This window comes from Hemicordylus capensis, chromosome 6, assembly GCF_027244095.1.
Source record: "Hemicordylus capensis ecotype Gifberg chromosome 6, rHemCap1.1.pri, whole genome shotgun sequence".
Taxonomy (NCBI): domain Eukaryota; kingdom Metazoa; phylum Chordata; class Lepidosauria; order Squamata; family Cordylidae; genus Hemicordylus; species Hemicordylus capensis.
The window spans coordinates 123,253,916-123,273,333 of record NC_069662.1 but is presented as its reverse complement, the minus strand read 5'-3'; the positions used below and the strand labels follow the sequence as shown (position 1 = coordinate 123,273,333).

At 44.4% G+C, this 19,418-nt stretch overlaps 1 protein-coding gene across 1 annotated transcript in view; it reads left to right on the top strand.

Annotated features, from left to right (window-relative positions):
• Positions 1-17,722, top strand: part of TSPAN13 (tetraspanin 13) — a 31,406-nt gene extending 13,684 nt beyond the window's left edge. Inside the window, exons 5-8 of the mRNA XM_053266085.1 lie at positions 3,657-3,737; positions 6,041-6,154; positions 7,158-7,268; positions 16,445-17,722. Coding sequence (XP_053122060.1) covers positions 3,657-3,737; positions 6,041-6,154; positions 7,158-7,268; positions 16,445-16,519 — 381 coding nt within the window. The 3' untranslated portion in view covers positions 16,520-17,722. The remainder of the gene's footprint in view (positions 1-3,656; positions 3,738-6,040; positions 6,155-7,157; positions 7,269-16,444) is intronic.
• Positions 17,723-19,418: the final 1,696 nt, after the last annotated feature.

Genomic DNA, 19,418 nt, shown 5'->3' with positions numbered 1-19,418 from the left:
TATGGCATGATCTGTTCTTGCCACAGACAGTGGAATTACCTGTGGACTGGCAGACAGGTTTTGACTCTGTCCCCAGTAACAGCTCCATGACTTTCTCCCATAAAGTCAATGGAAACCATTCAGACTAAGGAGACAGAATAAGAATTACTTAACTAGAATTACTAAATCGTATGGTGCATGTTCCTGCTGTGTGCTTTTAGTGCTCTTTATTATTCCAGTGCTCAAGGGTTCCTGCAGTTATATTCAAATGTATATCAGCTAATTTGTAACCACTTTATACGGTTGCTGTGTCCTCCAGTATTTGGAACTGGAGCCTATACATGGTTTTAGCAGAGCCTGTGTGAGTAGATAGGTGCCTTTGAATGCTCAATAGCAATGAAGTGGTGAGTTTATCTGGGAAAACAGGCTTACTGGTCTAGTGACTTCCATAAAATGGTTGCAGAATTTTTATTAGTCCAGTTTCAAAAGTGTAATATTAAGGCTACACTCTTGGTCTGTTTTCCAATATTATATGTTGTTGTTTTTTGCATTCTGATTAGAATCAGAATGACAGTTATACCTTGAACTCTTTGGAGCAATAAAAAAAAATTTAATACATATTTCAGAACCCAACTTCATGCCTGTTTCCATTAACTTTCCAAGTTGGATCACTGAAGGCAGGGAATATTTGAACAGAAGGTGTTGCAACACTCCCTTATTATATAAGCATTGTACTCTTCACCTATTGCCTTTTATCTTGGGTTTAGCCCATATTTACACTGGGTTCAGCTGTCATTTGGCTGAGATCAAGATGGTAATGTAGACAACAACTCATCCACAGGGCAAAATTTGCCAGTCCAGCGTTTCATTGATATGAGTGCAAAACCCCCATCATGGATTTGTTGGCACTCAAAGTAAAAAGACAACAGTGATACTAATTGGAAGAAGACACACTACAGTTACCTGTTTGTCTTTGAAATTCTCCATTGAATAGCACATTTCAACTCCTTTCATGTATTAAACAAATGTGTGAAGTAGGTTTGTAGTGTGTGCGCACACACACTCTCTCACTCTGATTTGGGTATCCAGTCACAATTAAGTATTCCTGGAAACTTTGCATATTCAGGTGGTGGTGGTTGCTGTTAGCACTTGCAGAATGTTATTAGCACTTGCAGAAGCATCAGTGGCACTAATCTCCAGTTTGAGCATCCATAATCTACTGTAATTTTTGGAAGAAATGCGATGGCAGGTACACTTTTAAAAGTTGTTTAAAGGCGCCTGCGGTGTTTACTCTCAAATAGAGGTAAAGGAGGCTGTTGAGGAAGAGGAGGTGGTGGCCATGAAGGCTTTGGTGAGGCCAGGCTCAGCAGTTTGTTTTAAGGTGGACTTAGCAGTCTGTTTTAAGATGGCTCCACAGACCATGGAGGAGGAGGGGTGGAAGTGGAGCAAGCTTGGGGAAGAGGAAGGGGGTGGTGGCAGTAGCAGCAAACAAGGCAGCCTGGCCTTCCTCACCGAGGAGGTGTGGCTGCAGCACAGCAGGGCCCTCCGACCGATGAGAGGCTCCACACTGCGGAGAGGGCCTCAAAGCAACAGGTTCATCCCCCACCTTTTCTTGGCCATATTTAATTGGTTTCACTGTGGCATTTACAGTGATGCAGCATTTCTGATAGGTTTTTTTTAAAAATCCGGCCTTTCCCCTTCAGTGCGGCATTAATGCCGATGTGGCGCTTCTGCACAGAATCATGGTAGACCTAATCTGATCTCATCTTGCTTGGAGCTGCACAGCTTTGGCCCTCCAGCTGTTGATGGAGTACAGTTCCCATCATCCCTTGCTGTTGGCCACTGAGGAGGGAGATGATGGGAGCTGTAGTTGTGCAGCCCTGATCTAAACACCTGAATTGAGTTTGGTGCTCCTGGAATGTACAGGATTTCACCTTCTCAAACTCCTTGACAGTTTTGATACTTCTGCTTCTGCCCCCACACCATAAAACATCTGGCATCCAACACATCAAACACAGTTTCCATGGATTCAGCTTCATTCCATTAAATATTATATTTGCTCTATCTTTAATTCTCTCCCTTGGTACTAAAAGCACCTCCTGATGTGTTGCAGATGATGGAACTGCTTGTTCCTTCCTAAAAGGAAGTTCAGTTAATATTTACAGGTACCCTCTGGAGAAGGGAGCCATTGTCAAGCAGGTCTAGCAATGAAGTTACAAAAAAGATCTATCTAATTGCAATGCACTGGCCTCAGTAACGGTATTTATGTGCTTTAGTAGCAGAAGACACAATTCATTTCAACACTGACGTCTAAAAAACAAAAAATGGGGACATATTCAGTTGCTGTGTGTTCTGATACTAGCATGAATTCAGATGTCTAAAAACAGGGAACAATATCATGTCCTCTCTGAATGCCTGCTTGGAAGCAGTAATGGGCTGGATGAGGGATAACAAACTGAGACTGAATCCAGACAAGATGGAGGTACTTATTGTGCGGTGTCGTCACTTGGGAAGCGATTTTGATCTACCTGTTCTAGATGGGGTCACACTCCCTCAGAAGCAACAGGTACGCAGTCTGGGAGTGCTTCTGGATCCACACCTTTCCCTCATCCCCCAGGTTGAGGCAGTGGCCAGAAGCACTTTCTATCAGCTTCAGTTGATACGCCAGCTGCGTCCATTACTTGAGGTTCATGATCTCAAAACAGTAGTACACTTGTTGGTAACCTCCCAAACTTGATTACTGCAATAAGTTTCCAGGCAAAGTACAAAGTGCTGGTTATAACCTATAAAGCCCTAAACAGCTTAGGCCCACAGTACTTAAGAGAGCGTCTTCTGCATGATCCCCATCTTCCACTGCATACATCAGGGGAGGCTCGTCTGTGGCTACCTTCATGTCGTTTGGTGGCCACCCAGGGATGGGCCTTCTCTGTTGTTGCCCTGAGCCTTTGGAACGCGCTTCCCGTGGGAATAAGTGTCTCCCCGTCTCTAGCAGCTTTTTAAAAGTGTCTAAAGACTTTATCTTTTCACCCAGGCCTTTTAGCTTTTTAACTTTGTAACTTTTTAAATTTTGGATTATTTAAACTGTTTTAGTATTTATTTGATTTTTTGTTTGTTGTGAACCGCCCTGAGACCTTGGGTTGGTGCGGTATAAAAATGTGCTTAATCAATAATGGAAGAGGCCTGCAGACCATAGCAAGTTGTCTTGATTTCAGTGAATTGCTTGTGAAAAATGCTGCTTCATTCGTAGCTTGTGAGGTCCAAGGCCTCCTCAAGACACTGTGATGCTGAGGCTTTGAAAGTGTAATGCCATTCCCATTAACTGACATGGGGTAGCATGTGACCTAGAGGACTCACGTGCTGGAAACTTCAACAGAGACCTCATTGAAATGAATGTAAGATCCAAAGTGCATGTGTGCCCTTAAGTTGCTTATTTTTGTAGAGCTTGTGCAGGAGATCTATTAGATAATGCATCATACGTCAGAGATGTCGGCTACTTTTTATGACATCCAAAAAACCTTTTTCTGGGGTGGCCATTTCATCTGGCACTCTCTAGTCAGAACCAAGAGAACCTAGCTTAGGGGGCAAATATTCCTGTTTTGTGCTATAGCTTTGTGTATGTGATATTTATATCCCTTCTGGAAAATGCAGTGTTGGTGACCTTAACTATATGACTTCAGTATATGATTATTCTCTTGCTAGTATTTATTATACAGTTTTCCGTCTCCTGTGCTTGCCTAACATTGAACCAGCAACAGCAGGTAAGAAATATACAGCGATTTCTTTGAAGCCTATATGATTATTGTGAGGAAGCCAATTCATAGCTTCAATACATGGCTTACCGTGTGTGTGTGAATAAGTAGCTATCGTGTTTCCTATAATATATTAATAGTGAACTTGGTGGCCCTTTAGCCACAGACAGAGTAGGAGATTTTGTAAACCTGGCAGACTTCTGAGATAAAAAGAAAATATATTTCTTTGGAAACTTAGAAGAGAGAGGGGGAAACGAGCCTGTGATGTGGCCACGTTCTGTTAGCTAAATAGGTATAAAATATAATATATAAAATATAATTATATAAAAGGGTTCTCTTTATACTCCAGAAACACAGAAGGAAGTCTCACTCCTTGTTTCACCCATGGATCTAGGTGGGGCAAGGAGCACCCTTTTAAAATGATAATAATGAAATAGACATGGTTGGATGGAGGGTGTTATGGAGGAGATGCTGCAAGAGGAATCCTTACTCATTAAACAAGCCAGGGTTTTTCAAATGCATTATGGGATTTTATTTAAGTACTAGTGATTTTCGGCCCATTAAATAACGGGCGCTAGTGCAGTTGTGAGCTCCGGGCCCCCGCCACCATTCCCCCTCCCGCCGCTGTCGCCCGCCTCCATGCCGCAGCCGGTCTCCCCGGCCGGGCAAGGGCCCCAAAGTTTCCCCCCTGCCCGGGTTCGGCGCCGCCGCCAGGCCTTGGCCATGGCTCCGCCGCCACCTCGGCCGCACCTCAGCCACTTTCCCCCGCCGCCTCTTTCCTTGCTTTGTGGGGCTTCCTCGGCTTCTTCGCGGCGGCCGCTTCTGGCTGTCCAACATGGCCGCCTGGTGCTGGCGGTCGTGTCTCCCTCGGCGCGTTCTGGGCATGTGCTCCAGAACAGCCGAAGGAGGCACGGACACACGCCTGGGTGTCCACGGACGGACACCAAGGCTTTTATTATAGAGGATGTATGGATTACAGGATAAACTAAAATAAAATGCCTAGGGATATAGAGCAGGCCAACCCTCATGTCGGGGACATATTTTTGGGAGGCAGCAGGCTTCAGAGGGAAGAGGAATTGAGCAAAAATTCCCCCGTCCCTCTGATGCCAACACTGTATTAGTCTGGATGCCAGCCACTGTAACTTAGAGTTCCTTTCCTCAGGAGGGATTATAACTAAAGGCTAAAAATAAAGTAACAGGTCTCAAGACTCACTCCAAACACTGCAGGCTCCTCTTAGAAAGACTAGTCTCTCTAGAATTAATTTCCAGAATTGCCTCAGAAAAATAACTGTCAGAATGCAACCATCCCTCCCTCCTGCACTTCAGTGTTCTTCAAATAAAGCCCCTCTGTTGACTGGCTCCAAGACTGTCAATCTTCTTGACCGATTGGATCACCTTTGTTACAAAGCCGCTAACAATTTATAGTGTCCTAGAAGATGTGGGTTGGAAAAAGAGACACGGGAGGTTTCATCAGAGGAAAAAGCACTTTCTCCAATCATAATCAGTTATCCTCTCCTCAAGGACTCTTTCAGCTGCAAAAGGAGAGTCCCTAATTGCTTAATGTATACCGGAGTGCATAGGTAGAGGTGTGTGTATGTAAACATAGTTGAGGAATGTGGATCCTAAAGTGTGTACCCCCACCCCTAATTTTCTGTTCAAAACGATCCCTTTTTAGCTCAGGCAAGTTTAGGTTAAAATATCCCCTTCACCACATTGTAACACTCAAGACTAGACGAGCAGCTTAGGAAATATATTTTTGGAGTGTGCTTTAGTAGGAAAGAAAGTCAATGCTTGGGATTATCAGGTGATAAATTAAAAGCTATTGAAGAGTTCTGATATGGTTCTGAACTTCTGGTATGAAGTTCATGGCCGAGTGACGTTCGGTCAACTTTGGTTCAAAAAGGATAAGTTGGGAAAGGTACAAATAAATGGGCAAATCAAGTGGTCTTAGAAACAGAGCACAGTTTGTGAAGGAAACCTTTAATGACCAAAGCTTTTGGAGGGAGGGAATGATTCACTTCTCAAACTTGGGGAAAAAATTGAAGTGTCTACTGGTACAGACAGGAGACAAGCTTAACCTAATCAGGAGCATGTAAATTTGTGAGTGAAAAAAATAAACGGCTGTTCCCTTCATGAAACTATGGGAAAATGTTAGTTTATCTTGATGGGTTGTTTAAATAAACTGGGCAATCAGGAGCAATTTGTGAAAATTTGTTATGCAAGCATAGTGGTATATGTGAACGATGTCTGCAAATAAAATACAACAAATGTGTACCACCTACTAAATAAAACAACTTCCTTGTGTCTCCTAGAGCAAGCTTCTAGAAGTTGGATGGAACAACACAAACAATGCAAAGCAGGATATTGAGAGGAATCTGGACTGTTGTGGATACCAAAATGTCAGTGATGAGACCACATGTACTGCTGTAAGTTGACAGTTGGGTTTTATGTTCTGCTCCCAAGTCTAATTTAGAATAACTGGACACCTCGCTTGAAGCACTTATAGCGGCCTTTGTGAGGTCGTGCACACGAGCAGTACAGGGGCAGGTTGTGGGAAGGCAGGGATGGACCTACCTTCCCACAGATAAGTGAGCTCCTCGCTGGCGTGCCCACATGATCTGCACTGTGGATCCGTGACTGCCAGCACGGTCACTGGAGGCCAGGAAAACTAGTCCCGGCCTCCAGGAATCCTGGAGCAGGATTCCTGGAGGCCGCAGAAGCAGCACATTGCATTGGGTGATTCGCCCATGAGTTGGGTGCTCTAGGTGCCCAATTTTGTGCATACTTGGGCTGCCCTAGCCTGGGTTGGGCAGCTCATGTGCCCTGCCTGAGAGAGAGAGAGAGAGAAGCAGTTTACCTTGCATCGTTGTAATTGGCAGCTGACATCACAAACATCCTAAGCACAGCACTGGTGCAACAAAAGAAGCACGGTTGTAGCACCAGAGTTTCAAGCCACCACTGTACTGGTACTAGTGCATGGGCAGAGAAGGCTCTGCAGTCCTCCGAACTATGTTTTCAGGTGACACTGAGTGCTTCCTGGAGAAAGGCAGGTTTTCAAAACATGCCCCCAGCAGTGTTGCTGAGTGAGTTGAACTTCTCAGAAGCACCAGTGCTTGTCCCGTTGCACCAATGCTTTTCTAGTCAGGATGCTAGCCAGTGTTTCATGCCTGGTTAGTTTTAGAACCTTCATAGGACTTCAGCAATGCAATGTAACCATCCAGTTAGCACCCTCCTATGCTTCTGGTATCGTGTAACTATGACTGATTTATGGAAAATGACATGAGTTTGGATAGGATTTTCTTAGTATCTGAAAACTAATCATTGACACCAGGGATCTGTCAAGTGATCTGGCTATTGAGATATAAGGAAATGGGCACCATCTTAACATAAAACATAATATCTATGTTTTAAACTGTGTTTGATTTACAGAATTGTGTTCAATTACGTTCATGCCACCCCTGTGCACCTATACTGAATGCGTACTCAGGAATGGTCTTGAGATATGTAGGGGGTATTGGACTCTTCTTTAGTTTCACTGAGGTAAGTGTGACCTTTATTTTATGAAGAGCTATAGTCAGTTTTTCTGAAAAAGTCTTTATTGAAAATTAATGTCACATTTAAAGAATCTCTTTTCTGGGTTTCTGAATAAGTGTATTTGCTGGTCGAATGACTGTAAACAATAAAAATTTGATTTGATTAAGTGCAAAAATGAACATAAGAACAGCCCTGCTGGATCAGGCCCAAGGCCCATCTAGTCCAGCATCTTGTTTCGCACAGTGGCCCACCAGATGCCGCTGGAAGCCACAGTTAGGAGTTGAGGGCGTGCCCTCTCTCCTGCCATTACTCCCCTGCAACTGGTACTCAGAGGCATCCTGCCTTTGAGGCTGGAGGTGGCCCACAGCCCTCTGACTAGTAGCCATTGATAGACTTCTCATCCATGAAGTCATCCAAACCCCTCTTAAAGCCATCCAGGTTGTTGTCTGTCACCACATCCTGTGGCAGAGAGTTCCACAAGTGGATCACGCATTGTGTGAAAAAGTACTTCCGTTTGTTGGTCCTAGACCTCCTGGCAATCAATTTCATGGAGTGACCCCTGGTTCTAGTGTTGTGTGAGAGGGAAAAGAATTTCTCTCTATCCACTTTCTCCACGCCATGCATGATTTTATAGATCTCTATCATGTCTCCCCGCAGTCGTCTTTTTTTCTAAACTAAAAAGCCCCAGTTGTTGTAGTCTTGCCTCATAAGAAAGGTGCTCTAGGCCCCTGATCATCTTGGTTGCCCTCTTCTGTACCTTCTCCAGTTCAACAATGTCCTTTTTAATATGTGGTGACCAGAATTGTACGCAGTACTCCAAGTGTAGTCGCACCATAGTTTTGTATAAGGGCATTATAATGTTAGCCTTTTTATTTTCAATCCCCTTTCTAATGATCCCTAGCATGGAATTGGCCTTTTTAACAGCTGCCGCACATTGAGTCGACACTTTCAACGAGCTCTCCACCACGACCCCAAGATCCCTCTCCTGGTCCGTCACCGACAGCTCGGATCCCATCAGCATAAACTTGAAGTTGTGGTTTTTCATCCCAATGTACATCACTTTACACTTGCTAACATTGAACCGCATTTGCTATTCTGTCGTCCACTCCCCCAGTTTGGAGAGATCCTTTTGGAGCTGCTCACAATCCATTTTGGATTTCACTACCCGGAAGAGTTTGGTATCATCTGCAAATTTGGCCACATCGCTGTTTACCCCTGCTTCTAGATCATTTATGAATAAATTAAAAAGCACCAGTCCCAGTACAGATCCCTGGGGGACCCCACTTCTTACTTCCCTCCATTGTGAACTCTCTCCATTTATACCTACCCTCTGTTTCCTGTCTTTCAACCAGTTAGCAATCCACACATGTACTTGTCCCCTTATCCCATGACCGCTAAGTTTCCTCAGGAGTCTTTGATGAGGAACTTTGTCAAAAGCTTTTTGGAAGTCCAGGTAGACTATGTCAACTGGATCACCTTGATCCACACACTCGTTGACACTCTCAAAGAAGTCCAAAAAGTTGGTGAGGCAAGATTTACCTTTGCGGACGCCATGCTGGCTCACTCCCAGCAGGGCCTGTTCTTCTAGGTGCTTTACAATTTTATCCTTGACGATGCTTTCCATCAATTTGCCTGGAATGGACGTTAGGCTAAACCAGCCTGTAATTTCCCGGATTGCTCCTGGATCCCTTTTTGAAAATCGGTGTTACATTTGCTACTCTCCAGTCCTCTGGCACAGAGCCCGATTTCAGGGATAAGTTAAATATTTTAGCAAGGATGTCGGCAATTTGACATTTGAGTTCTTTGAGGACTCTTGTATGGATGTCATCCGGCCCTGGTGATTTGTTAGCTTTCCGTTTTTCCAGACAGTTTAGAACATCATCCCTTGTCACTTCTATCTGACTTAGCTCTCTAGCCTCCATCCCTAAAAAGCCTGGTTCAGGAACAGCTATATGCTCAGTATCCTCTGCCGTGAAGACAGATGCAAAGAACTCATTCAGCTTCTCTGCAACCTCCATATCCTCCTTAATAATCCCTTTCACTCCCTCATTGTCTAATGGTCCAACTGCCTCCCTGGCAGGTTTCCTGCTTCTGATGTACTTAAAGAAGTTTTTGTTATTCCCCTTGATACTTTTGGCTAAAGGTTCCTCAAACTGTCTTTTTGCCTCCCTTATTGTCACCTTGCATTTCTTTTGCCAGAGTTTGTGTTCCTTTCTGTTCTCTTCATTTGGACAGGCCTTCCAATTTTGAAAGGAAGTCGTCTTCCCTTTTATGGCTTCCTTGACGGTACCCGTTAGCCATGCTGGCATCCTCCTGGACTTAGTGGTACCTTTCCTCCTTTTGGGTATACAATCTAACTGGGCTTCTAGTATTGTGGTTTTGAGTAAACTCCATGCACTCTGGAGCGAAGTGACTCTCCTGCTTTTCCCCCTCAGCTTTCTTTTCACCATACTCATTTTGGAGAAGTTTCCTCTTCTGAAATTCAAAATGTTTGTGTTAGACGTTCTTGGTGATTCTCTCCCCACATGTATGCTGAATTTGATGGCACTGTGGTCACTGTCCCCTAAAGGGTCGATAACACTGACGTCACGAACCAGATCCTGGGTGTCACTCAGAATTAGATCCGAGGTCACCTTCTCTCTCGTCAGTTCCATGACCAACTGTTCTAGGGCACAGTCATTCAGCGTATCTAGAAATTTGACCTCTTTGTCCTGACTTGAATGTGAATTTACCCAGTCTATGTGTGGGTAATTGAAATCACCCATAATTACAGCCCTGCCTCTCCTTGACGCCTCCCTGATTTCCTCCTGCATCTCCCAGTCACTGTCGGCATTTTGATCCGGAGGGCGATAGTACGTCCCCAGTAGCACGTTTCCTTTCCGGCCTTGTATAGTCACCCACAGGGTTTCTGTGGAGGACTCCAGTCCACTTAGGTTTTCTAGCTTGTTAGATTCTATCCCTTCTTTAACATACAGTGCTACCCCTCTTCCAAGGTGCCCTTCCCTGTCCTTTCTATAGAGTTTATACCCAGGGATAACAGTGTCCCACCGGTTCTCACTGTTCCACCATGTTTCTGTTATGCCCACTATGCCTATTTCTGCGTTAGCAACCAAGCACTCCAGCTCACCCATCTTGGCTCGGAGGCTTCTGGCATTGGCATACAAGCACCTATACACTGAATCTCTCCCCTGATGTATGCTATTCTTTTGACTCTTTGACCTGCTGGCACAGGTTCCCATCTGCTCTTTATGCGGTTCTGCTCTGTCCCCTTCTGTTTTATCTGAATTCTTTGCAGCCTCACACTTTAAAGGATGGCTTTTGCCAAACAGGATACTGCCCAGCTCCCATCGGCTGTTCCCCAGGTGTCATTTTAAAAGCTGCTCTGCAACCTTTTTGATTTTAAGCACCAGCAGTCTGGTTCCATCTTGGTTCAAGTGCAGCCTGTCCCTTTTGTACAGGACTTGCTTGCCCCAAAATGTATCCCAGTGCCTAACAAATCTAAACCCCTCCTCCCGGCACAAACATCTCATCCACGCATTGAAACCCCTCAGCTCTGCCTGTCTCACTGTACTTGCGCGTGAAACAGGTAGCATTTCTGAGAATGCTACCTTGGGGGTCCTGGACTTCAAAATGCTACCTATCAGCTAAATTTGGCTTCCAGGACCTCCCGACTGCATTTCCCCACATTGTTGGTGCCGACGTGCACCACGACAGCTGTCTCCTCCCCAGCACTGCCTAGGAGCCTGTCTAGACGCTGCAAAATGTCCACAACCTTCGCACCAGGCAGGCAAGTCACTGTGCGGTCAACACACGGATCACAAATCCATCTCTCTATCCCTCTAATGATCGAATCACCAACTACAAGGAGGCCCCCACACCCCAGAGGAGTATCCCCTGTGCGAAAGGATATGGGCTCATCATCCACAGAAGGGGTCCCTTCTAAAGGAGCATTTCCCTCTTCCTCAGACCGATGTCCTCCTTGCCCAAGACCTTCATTCTCCCTGACAGCAGAGGAGCTACCAGCCCTGGAGTGGGATGCCTCTATCACATCCCTGAAGGTCTTGTCCACATGCCTCTCTGTCTCTCTGAGCTTCTCTAGATCTGCCACCTTGGTCTAAAGGGAACGGATTTGTTCCCTGAGAGCCAGGAGCTCCTTGCACCGAGCACACACCTATGACTTCTGCCCATGGGGCAAATAGTCATACATGTGGCACTCTGTGCAATACACTGGGAAGTACTCCTTCCCCTGCTGACCTTCTGTCTTCATACTGTTTTTGTTGGCTGTTTACAGTATTTAAGGAGCTTATTGTCAGTTGATTAGATAGTTTATTAGGATAGGTCTCAGCTGTAATGGTCAACTATTTAACTGTCCAAACAGCCTTTCTCAAGGATACGACGGAGGGATATGTACTTAAATTCTTTTCTCCACCAGGCTCCTTGTGATCCTTGTGATCGCAGGGGCTTGTTCCAGGCTCCCCCACACACTTCCCGCTAAACTCCTGCAAAACCCCTACGTCCTGTTTGCTATCCCTGTTCGCTATGCTCTCAGGCCTTCACCTCATATGTAGAGTAGCCTTCCAACTGTCACACAGGATGTGAGTCAAAGGAAAGGAATGTGGGGCCTCTCCCAGCCCTAGCTGACTCCACCCCCTCCAGGCAGCCACTAAGTAAACACTGGAGTTAGGTAACCCTAAGAACTCCTAGCCCTGTGATATCTTAACCCTAACAAGTGTCACACACACACACACACACACACACACATGCACGCACGTTAAAGAGAAACAGCCCCTGCAAAACTCCCCTCTTCCTGTTAGTTTGTGTGAAGGGGAAAAGGCTAGATGTTTAGAAAGGCTTGCTCACCTTCTCAGCTGTGTCTGCTCTTTCCAGAGTAGCCTTCGAACTTCCCAGATAGCCTTCCAACTTCTCAGCTGTGTCTGGTCTTCCCAGAGTAGCCTTCCAAATGGTAAAATTCTCCTTGTTACTTAGCATTAGATAGATGGCAATCTTACCAAGAGATTACCATTTGATGAATAGTCACCCAAGATGTTTCTATAGATACTTGTATCTAGTTACTTGTGTAGCCCAGTTTTAATAAATAATTGTTTGTGTTCAAAGAACATTACTAATTGCCATAGAAGTCACTGAGACAATTGCAGTCCGACTTAATTTCATGATCAAATCAGATCCTTAATTATTATTATTATTTTTACATTTATATCCCGCTCTTCCTCCAAGGAGCTCAGTACTACATGTGAGAACACCATGCTGATACTACATACTTGAGTTTCTCTTTCACAACAACCCTGTGAAGTAGGTTAGGCTGAGAGAGAAGTGATTGGCCCAGAGTCACCCAGCTAGTATCATGGCTGAATGGGGATTTGAACTCGGGTCTCCCCGGTCCTAGTCCAGCACTCTAACCACTACACCACGCTGGCTCATTAATGCAAACTTACCTTGTAAAAATAAGCAGTGGAAGAGCAGTGAGAGAGAAGTTGAAAGGGAAGCCATGCCTCACACCCCACACAGCCTTCACAGTCAGAGTTTCTGTTGCCAGGACAGCCAGTGATTTTTCTACTCAATTATATATTTTTGAAAAATTATGTGGAATTGTTTTGGACATAGATGTACTGAGCAGCTTTTCATGTCTGCCTTGCAGTTAAGCCTGAGGAGGTGCCATAGTTCTGTGAGAGGGCTCATGCTTTCCTGGTTCAAGAAAGTTCAGGAAGAGCTGGAGGTTCAGTCCCAGCTGAAACGCTTGAGACCACTACAAATTTGTGTAGACAGTATTGAGCTTGAATCTGTATAAGATAGTTTCACATATTCAAACAGCTTTGAGTGTATTTTTAATTTGGGGGGAAGATTTGAAAAAATTCAGTGCCTTCCATAGCACCCTGTCCCTAACCCAGAGGTTTGCATGGGAAGACTTACACATAGAGGAAGTTCTAATTTAACTTTTTGTCTGAGCATTAGATGCTCTGCATCCCTTCTGCGGCTGCTCCGGTACTTTGGAATAGGCTCCCTATCAAAATAAGAGCTTCTCTAGCTCCAATTGCTTTTAGGAAAACCCTCAAGACACACCTGTTTTCTCAGGCTTTTAACTGAAATTAATTTTAAACTGTTTGTTTGTTTTTATCCCGTAAATAGTGTTAACTTTTTTATTCTGTGAAATGGTTTTGTTTTTACTCTGAGTGTTAAATTGTGTACACTGCCTAGAGATGCACATATCAGGCAATATATAAATATGCTAGATAAATAAAAACTTCCTCTCCCCCATAACACTAGCATAGCATTAGTCCGGATGTTGACCAATAAGTCTTTACCACTGAAAGACAGTGAGAGACGAGACATGATGGGTGCCACTGATAAGAAATGGTGGCACTAAGAAGTGCTAGAATAGTATAACACTATTTGACTTCATGTTCAGATGGCACATTGTAAGGAAAGAGCAAAGTTAGTGTATGCAAGTTAGTTTTGAAGGAGGCTGATGGACTGGAGTTTGTCATTCATCTGTGCTCACGTTATATCAAGGGTGCATAGATGTGTGTGGAGGGGCAATCTATATTTGGTCAGTCGAAATCCGCATGATGTGTACAGCTATATGCATAGGTGTGCATGTAGCTGTACAGCAGCTCTTCCTGCTATTATAAATGCTGCTTTTCCAGGGTTCCCAAATTTGGTCCCAAAGGCCATGAATATCAGCATGGTGTTCTCACATGTAGGATTCTCCCAGGTGTATGTAGAGAGCCCTACATATGTGAACATCATGCAGATATTCATCTGAACACCTGTAGATAAGGGTTGGGTCCTGCCGTCATGATTCTGGTCCCTTCTGCCAATGCATTCATTCAGAGGCGTAACTAGCAGAAATGGCGCCCAGGGCAAGCACTGAAATTGCGCCCCCCCCAACATTTGACACATCTTTCAGAAAACCATAATATTAGCTCACACTGCCAAAACTTTTAAAACTAGCTTTCATTTCTGAACAATAATGCATTTCCCCATAGAAACCTCAAATATACACTTGTATAGGTGAAAAATCAAGAGAAAATTAAGTTGAAAGCCTTGCCAGTACAAAGAGTGGAGGGAGTTTTCCACTGCTTCTGAAATCCCATTGAGTTCAGAGGGCAGCAGACTTACTTTGGCGGCAAGACAGTTCAACAACAACAATGCAGGCAGCTCCAACCTCCCAAGGAAGCCCAAGTTCTACATTTTGCACCATGCACATCTGCTGCATTAGGAACTTCCTTTTCTGCATGAGTTATTTTGCTTTCTTTTAAAAAATTGGAAAGGGAGGAAAAAAGCCTATTTCCCCTCTCCTTTTGTTTCTAAAGACGAAAGCACTACAATATGAATTGCTTCCCATTGCAATTCAACATCCAGAGAAGAATCAGAACTTTATAAGATTATCAAACAAGCTTTTAATCCTGAGAAGAAGAAGTACCAGGTAGTTCAACGCTCCACCCACCATTTTTTTACTTGAGTACTAAAGCACTCAAGGGAAGCTTTCCGTAGCTGTATCCTTCCCAGCAGAACGGGGAAAGTGCTGCTGCATAAATAATTCCAAACTAACGTTACTTACACACAACAAGAAATGCATTTTTAAGGTTGGTTTAGAGCCTACTCTTCTCCACATCATAGTCCAAACTCTACCTGTTAGGTGTTTTTTGTGTTGTTTTTTAAAAGTTCCTTGAAGATAAAGCAAGGGAGACTTGGGCTAGTCTGCCGTGGCTCCTGGCTTCATTCAAATACAGAGCGACCAGGAACTCAGCAGCGGACCAATTAGGCTCCTTCTCCAGCGAAATCTAAGCTTCCCCCCACCCCAAGAGGAGTTAACCCTTTCCTTATTCTGAGGCAGAGGGTGGGGAGGGGAGCTCCAAGCCACGTAAAGCAGCAGGAGGAAAGGAGGTGAGGCGGCGGCAACTAAAGGGTGGGGGAAAGAAGGAAAAAATATCACCACCAGCAGCAAAAGCCAATGCTCTGGTTTGCTTCATTTTGTTTTTCCACACCCAGCAGCAGAGAGAGAAGGACAGAGGGGTGGAGAGAGCACGTGTGTGAGCCAGCGAACTTGAGCAGGAACTAATTCTCCCAGCCTGAGTCTTGCGTTTTGCCTTCCCATTCCTCCTGGCTCTTCTTTTGTGTAATGGTTTGGAAGAGAAAAAAGGAGCCAAAAAAGCAGGAGCTGGGCAGGCAGGGGAAAGGGAAGGGAGGAGCTGCGGTTGGTGCTCCTTCGCCTTCCTCCTAGGGCTCTCTCCCTCCTCGCCAGCTCACATAACTCTCTGAAGTGGGTTTTAAAATTATTTTTTTTTACAAAACTTACTGGTTGGCTGGAATGATAGGAGGAGAAGCTTCTATACACTCAGTACACCGGGCATCTCGTCGGATTAAAACACATGACTGCCTCTGGCTGCCTTTCCCCCTCCCTTTCCGCTTGTCCAGAGCAACAGGAGAGCGCCCACCCTGCCCCTACAAATCTTCTAACTGGCGAGTCCTGCGGGCGCCTGTGCAGGGGGGGGAGGGGCTGCTTTTTTAAAAAAATTGACTTCTGTCTGGCGAGTCCCGCGGGGCGCCTGTGCAAAGGGGGAGGGGGGGTGAACTCATAGCCAGCGAGGCGCCCAGGCCAGTCAAGAGCTCGTGGTGTGCCGGGGCGGGGACTGGAAGTGCGGAGTACTAATGCTGCCTGTGACGTGACGATGACGAAGATTTGATTCGACTTCAAGAAACTTTAGGCGCCCGCGCACCAGAGCAGAGCAATGGGGGGAGCGCAGGGACCGGGGGAGGGGGCGCCACGTCACCATGCGGGAGCGGTCGGACTGCTCTTCACTCTGCTGCGGTTTAAAAAAAACAAAAAAAAGGAAAGCCAGGGGATCGGCAGGGGCACTTTTTGGCGCCCCCCCCACGGCCAACCAGGGTGGCGCCCGGGGCACGTGCCCCCTGCCCCCCCTATCGTTACGCCTCTGCATTCACTCACCCTGGATATGTCATTAGAACAGGACTGCGTGTTCATGGGTAACACTACAGTTCACCTGAACAAATGACTAGTCAGGCGTGCTGAAATATGTACAGGGTTTTTTTGGTTTGTTTTTTTTATAAATGAGGCAACAATGTAGTGAATGTTCAAACTTGATTACAATATCCCGTGAAATGTAGTAAACAGTTAATTCTTTTTTTCTCCCTCACTTCAGATCTTGGGAGTCTGGTTGACGTACAGATATAGAAATCAAAAGGATCCTCGTGCAAATCCTAGTGCATTTCTTTGACTTGGAAATTTTCTCAAGGAACTGAATATTTCTTTTCCTGCCTTTTTCAAAAATGAATTCTCCACTAACTGGCTGCTCTTCATGTTAAGTGTGGGTTTGCACACTTGATACAACTACACAGCTAGAAATGCCTCATATTTTTGATGTATTCCCCTTGGATCAAATGGCTGGAAATATTTTTGTCAACTATGTTACTACTGGGTTTGGGGTGGGGGGAAGAATCCTTGAGGAATGTGGATAGAAAGTTCAACTATTGCAGTCTTGCTGTAACTATTTGGTTTTCCTGTCTGTTGGTTTGCTGTTGGGTTATTTTTTGGGGGGGGGGAGGGGAATCTCTGATACTTCATTTGTCAGAAATACTTAATCTCTGTTTCTTAAAAGAATAGTTTAATGCCTAGAGCTGTGTATTTCATTTAAAATCTACTGTAAATTACTTCAATGCTGCTGGTTCCCACTGTGGTATTTTGGGTTAAAAAAAAAGAACAACCTAGAAATCACTTGGCATCTGGAAACTCATATCCCACCTTTTGATTATTCCCTGTTCCCACTCCCATTCATTCCAGTAAACATTAATATGTGAAAACCTGGGTATACAGGTTCCTTTTGTTGTCCTTCAATTTCAGAATTGCTACCATGATTCCGTTCCAGAGCTCTTTCAGCATTTCGGGGCATGAACCGATTTCTGTGTGTGAGCTTTCTCACCCACTTTAATACTGGAGGCAGCTCTGTGTACACAAACCCACTGCTTTGGAGTGGCAGGATGCTGTTCACAGCCATTGAAATTCACAGTAGATTTGTCATTGAGTTAGGGTATAGAGTATAGTTGGTGTTCTTTAATATGTATTGGAGCAGTAATAACAGGTGAGAATAAAGAGAAATGTGAATTTTCCTTGTATACCTAATAACTTTTATTTGAATGAAGTATGTAATTGAAATGGCTCAAGAGAGGAGAATGTTCAGTTAAATTGACATACAATTGGTCTCCAATGCCTCAAAAGGTCTCTTTACTATTTTTGCAAGTAGATTGATAAATTAAAGTTGTAACTTAACTGTGATACTGATGTTGGTCTTTAGATTTAGCTAATTATGTATGTTTGTTGATATCTAACATACTTGGTTATAATTGTGAATTAGAATACTGAAGATCTATCGTTGTAGTGCTTCAGTTTGTTTGTATTTAAAAAAATAAAACTTTTGTGATGACGTATGTTTGAGATTCAGGGTGAGGCACATGTCCTGTAAGATAGAGTGCACTTGATGAATAGCCTAAGGTGAAAAACAATGGAAATTCTATTCAAGATTGTTGTCTTAAAATAAGGTGCTGTGTGGACTGTAAAGGTAAAGTGTGCCATCAGGTCGATTCCGACTCCTGGAGCCCACAGAGCCCTGTGGTTTTCTTTTGGTAGGATACAGGAGGGATTTACCATTGCCACCTTTCAGCATCTTCCTATATCACTGTTGCCCGATATAGGTGTTTCCCATAGTCTGGGAAACATACCAGCAGGGATTCGAACCAGCAACCTTCTGCTTGTTAATGATGCATTTCCCCTCTGCGCCACTTGAAGTGACTGTAAATGATCTTAATAGTGTAACTTTCCTCATATAAAAGCAGAATTTTTCCTCATATAAAAGCAGAATTTTACAGAAGTGACTGTAAATGATCTTAATAATGTAACTTTCCTCATATAAAAGCAGAATTTTAGCAGGAGCAGGTTTCAAGAAGCACAAACAAAAAAAGAAATGCAAGAAGAGGATGCAAGTTTTCTGATAGGAACAGTTCTATAAACTTGTTAAGGAACTAGCTATGGGAAGCCTTCATTGGGGAGGTGGTAATTTAGTGTTTCAAAAGTTCTGGGTTTGATCTTATGCTTTCACACTGTGGTACTCTCTGGGTGGGAACACCTTCTGTGAATGGAACTAGAGTTCCAAAAGTCCTATTCAGCGACCACAACTCTCCTTCCATTCTGGGAAGTTTCTCATGGCCATGGAGTGCAACAGCAGAAAAGTTTAGGATCTAACCCATTGTGTCGACTTCACAGGGGACAACCCAGTTATATGCACTGAAGTTTAATGGAAGGCCTCTGCTGCCACATATTCTCAAGCTGTCCCTTACTCTTGCCACCTAAAACCTAGTGTGTGCTTTGGCTGGGAAAAACTACTACAGGAAGAGAAGCAGTTTTTGGCTTTTGTTCTCTCACCCCCACTCCCCATCACATTCACATGTTCCTCACTTTCCTTTGCATCCCATTGGGCTGGGTCAAGCAATTTTCTGGCCCACGTAATCAAAAGTGGGTGTGCTGAGAGCATGGAAATCATGATATCTTTTGAAGATGACCTGACATTCTCCTGGCTTGTTTGTTTATATACTGCCTGTGTGTATCTCTAGGCACTGTACACAATTTAAAAGACAACAAATATAAAACAGAGTGTAAACAATTTCATGGAATAGAAAAGTTAAAACAATGTCATGGGATAATAACAGTTATGTCTTGAGAGTGTTCCTAAAAGCAATCAGAGAGAGAGAGGTGCTCTTAGTTAGACAGAGCATATTGCAAAGCCCCAGGGCAAACACAGAGAAGTCCCGAGTCACCACCAAACGAGCTGTTGGCAACTGTAACTGGACCTCCCCAGTTTATCTTAATAGGCAGCAGTATTCCTGACAAAGAAAGCGCTGATAAAAAGTGCTCCTGGCCACTGCCTCAACCTGAGAAACCAGAGAGAGTTCTGGATCCAGGAGCACTCAAAATCTATGTGCCTGATCTTTCAGGGGGAATGTAACCCCATCCAGAACAGGCATATTTAAACTATTTCTTGGGTCCTGACCCCCCACAGTCAGTACCTCTGTCTTATTTGAATTCAGCTGCATTTATTATCCCTCATGAAGCCCATTACCACCTCC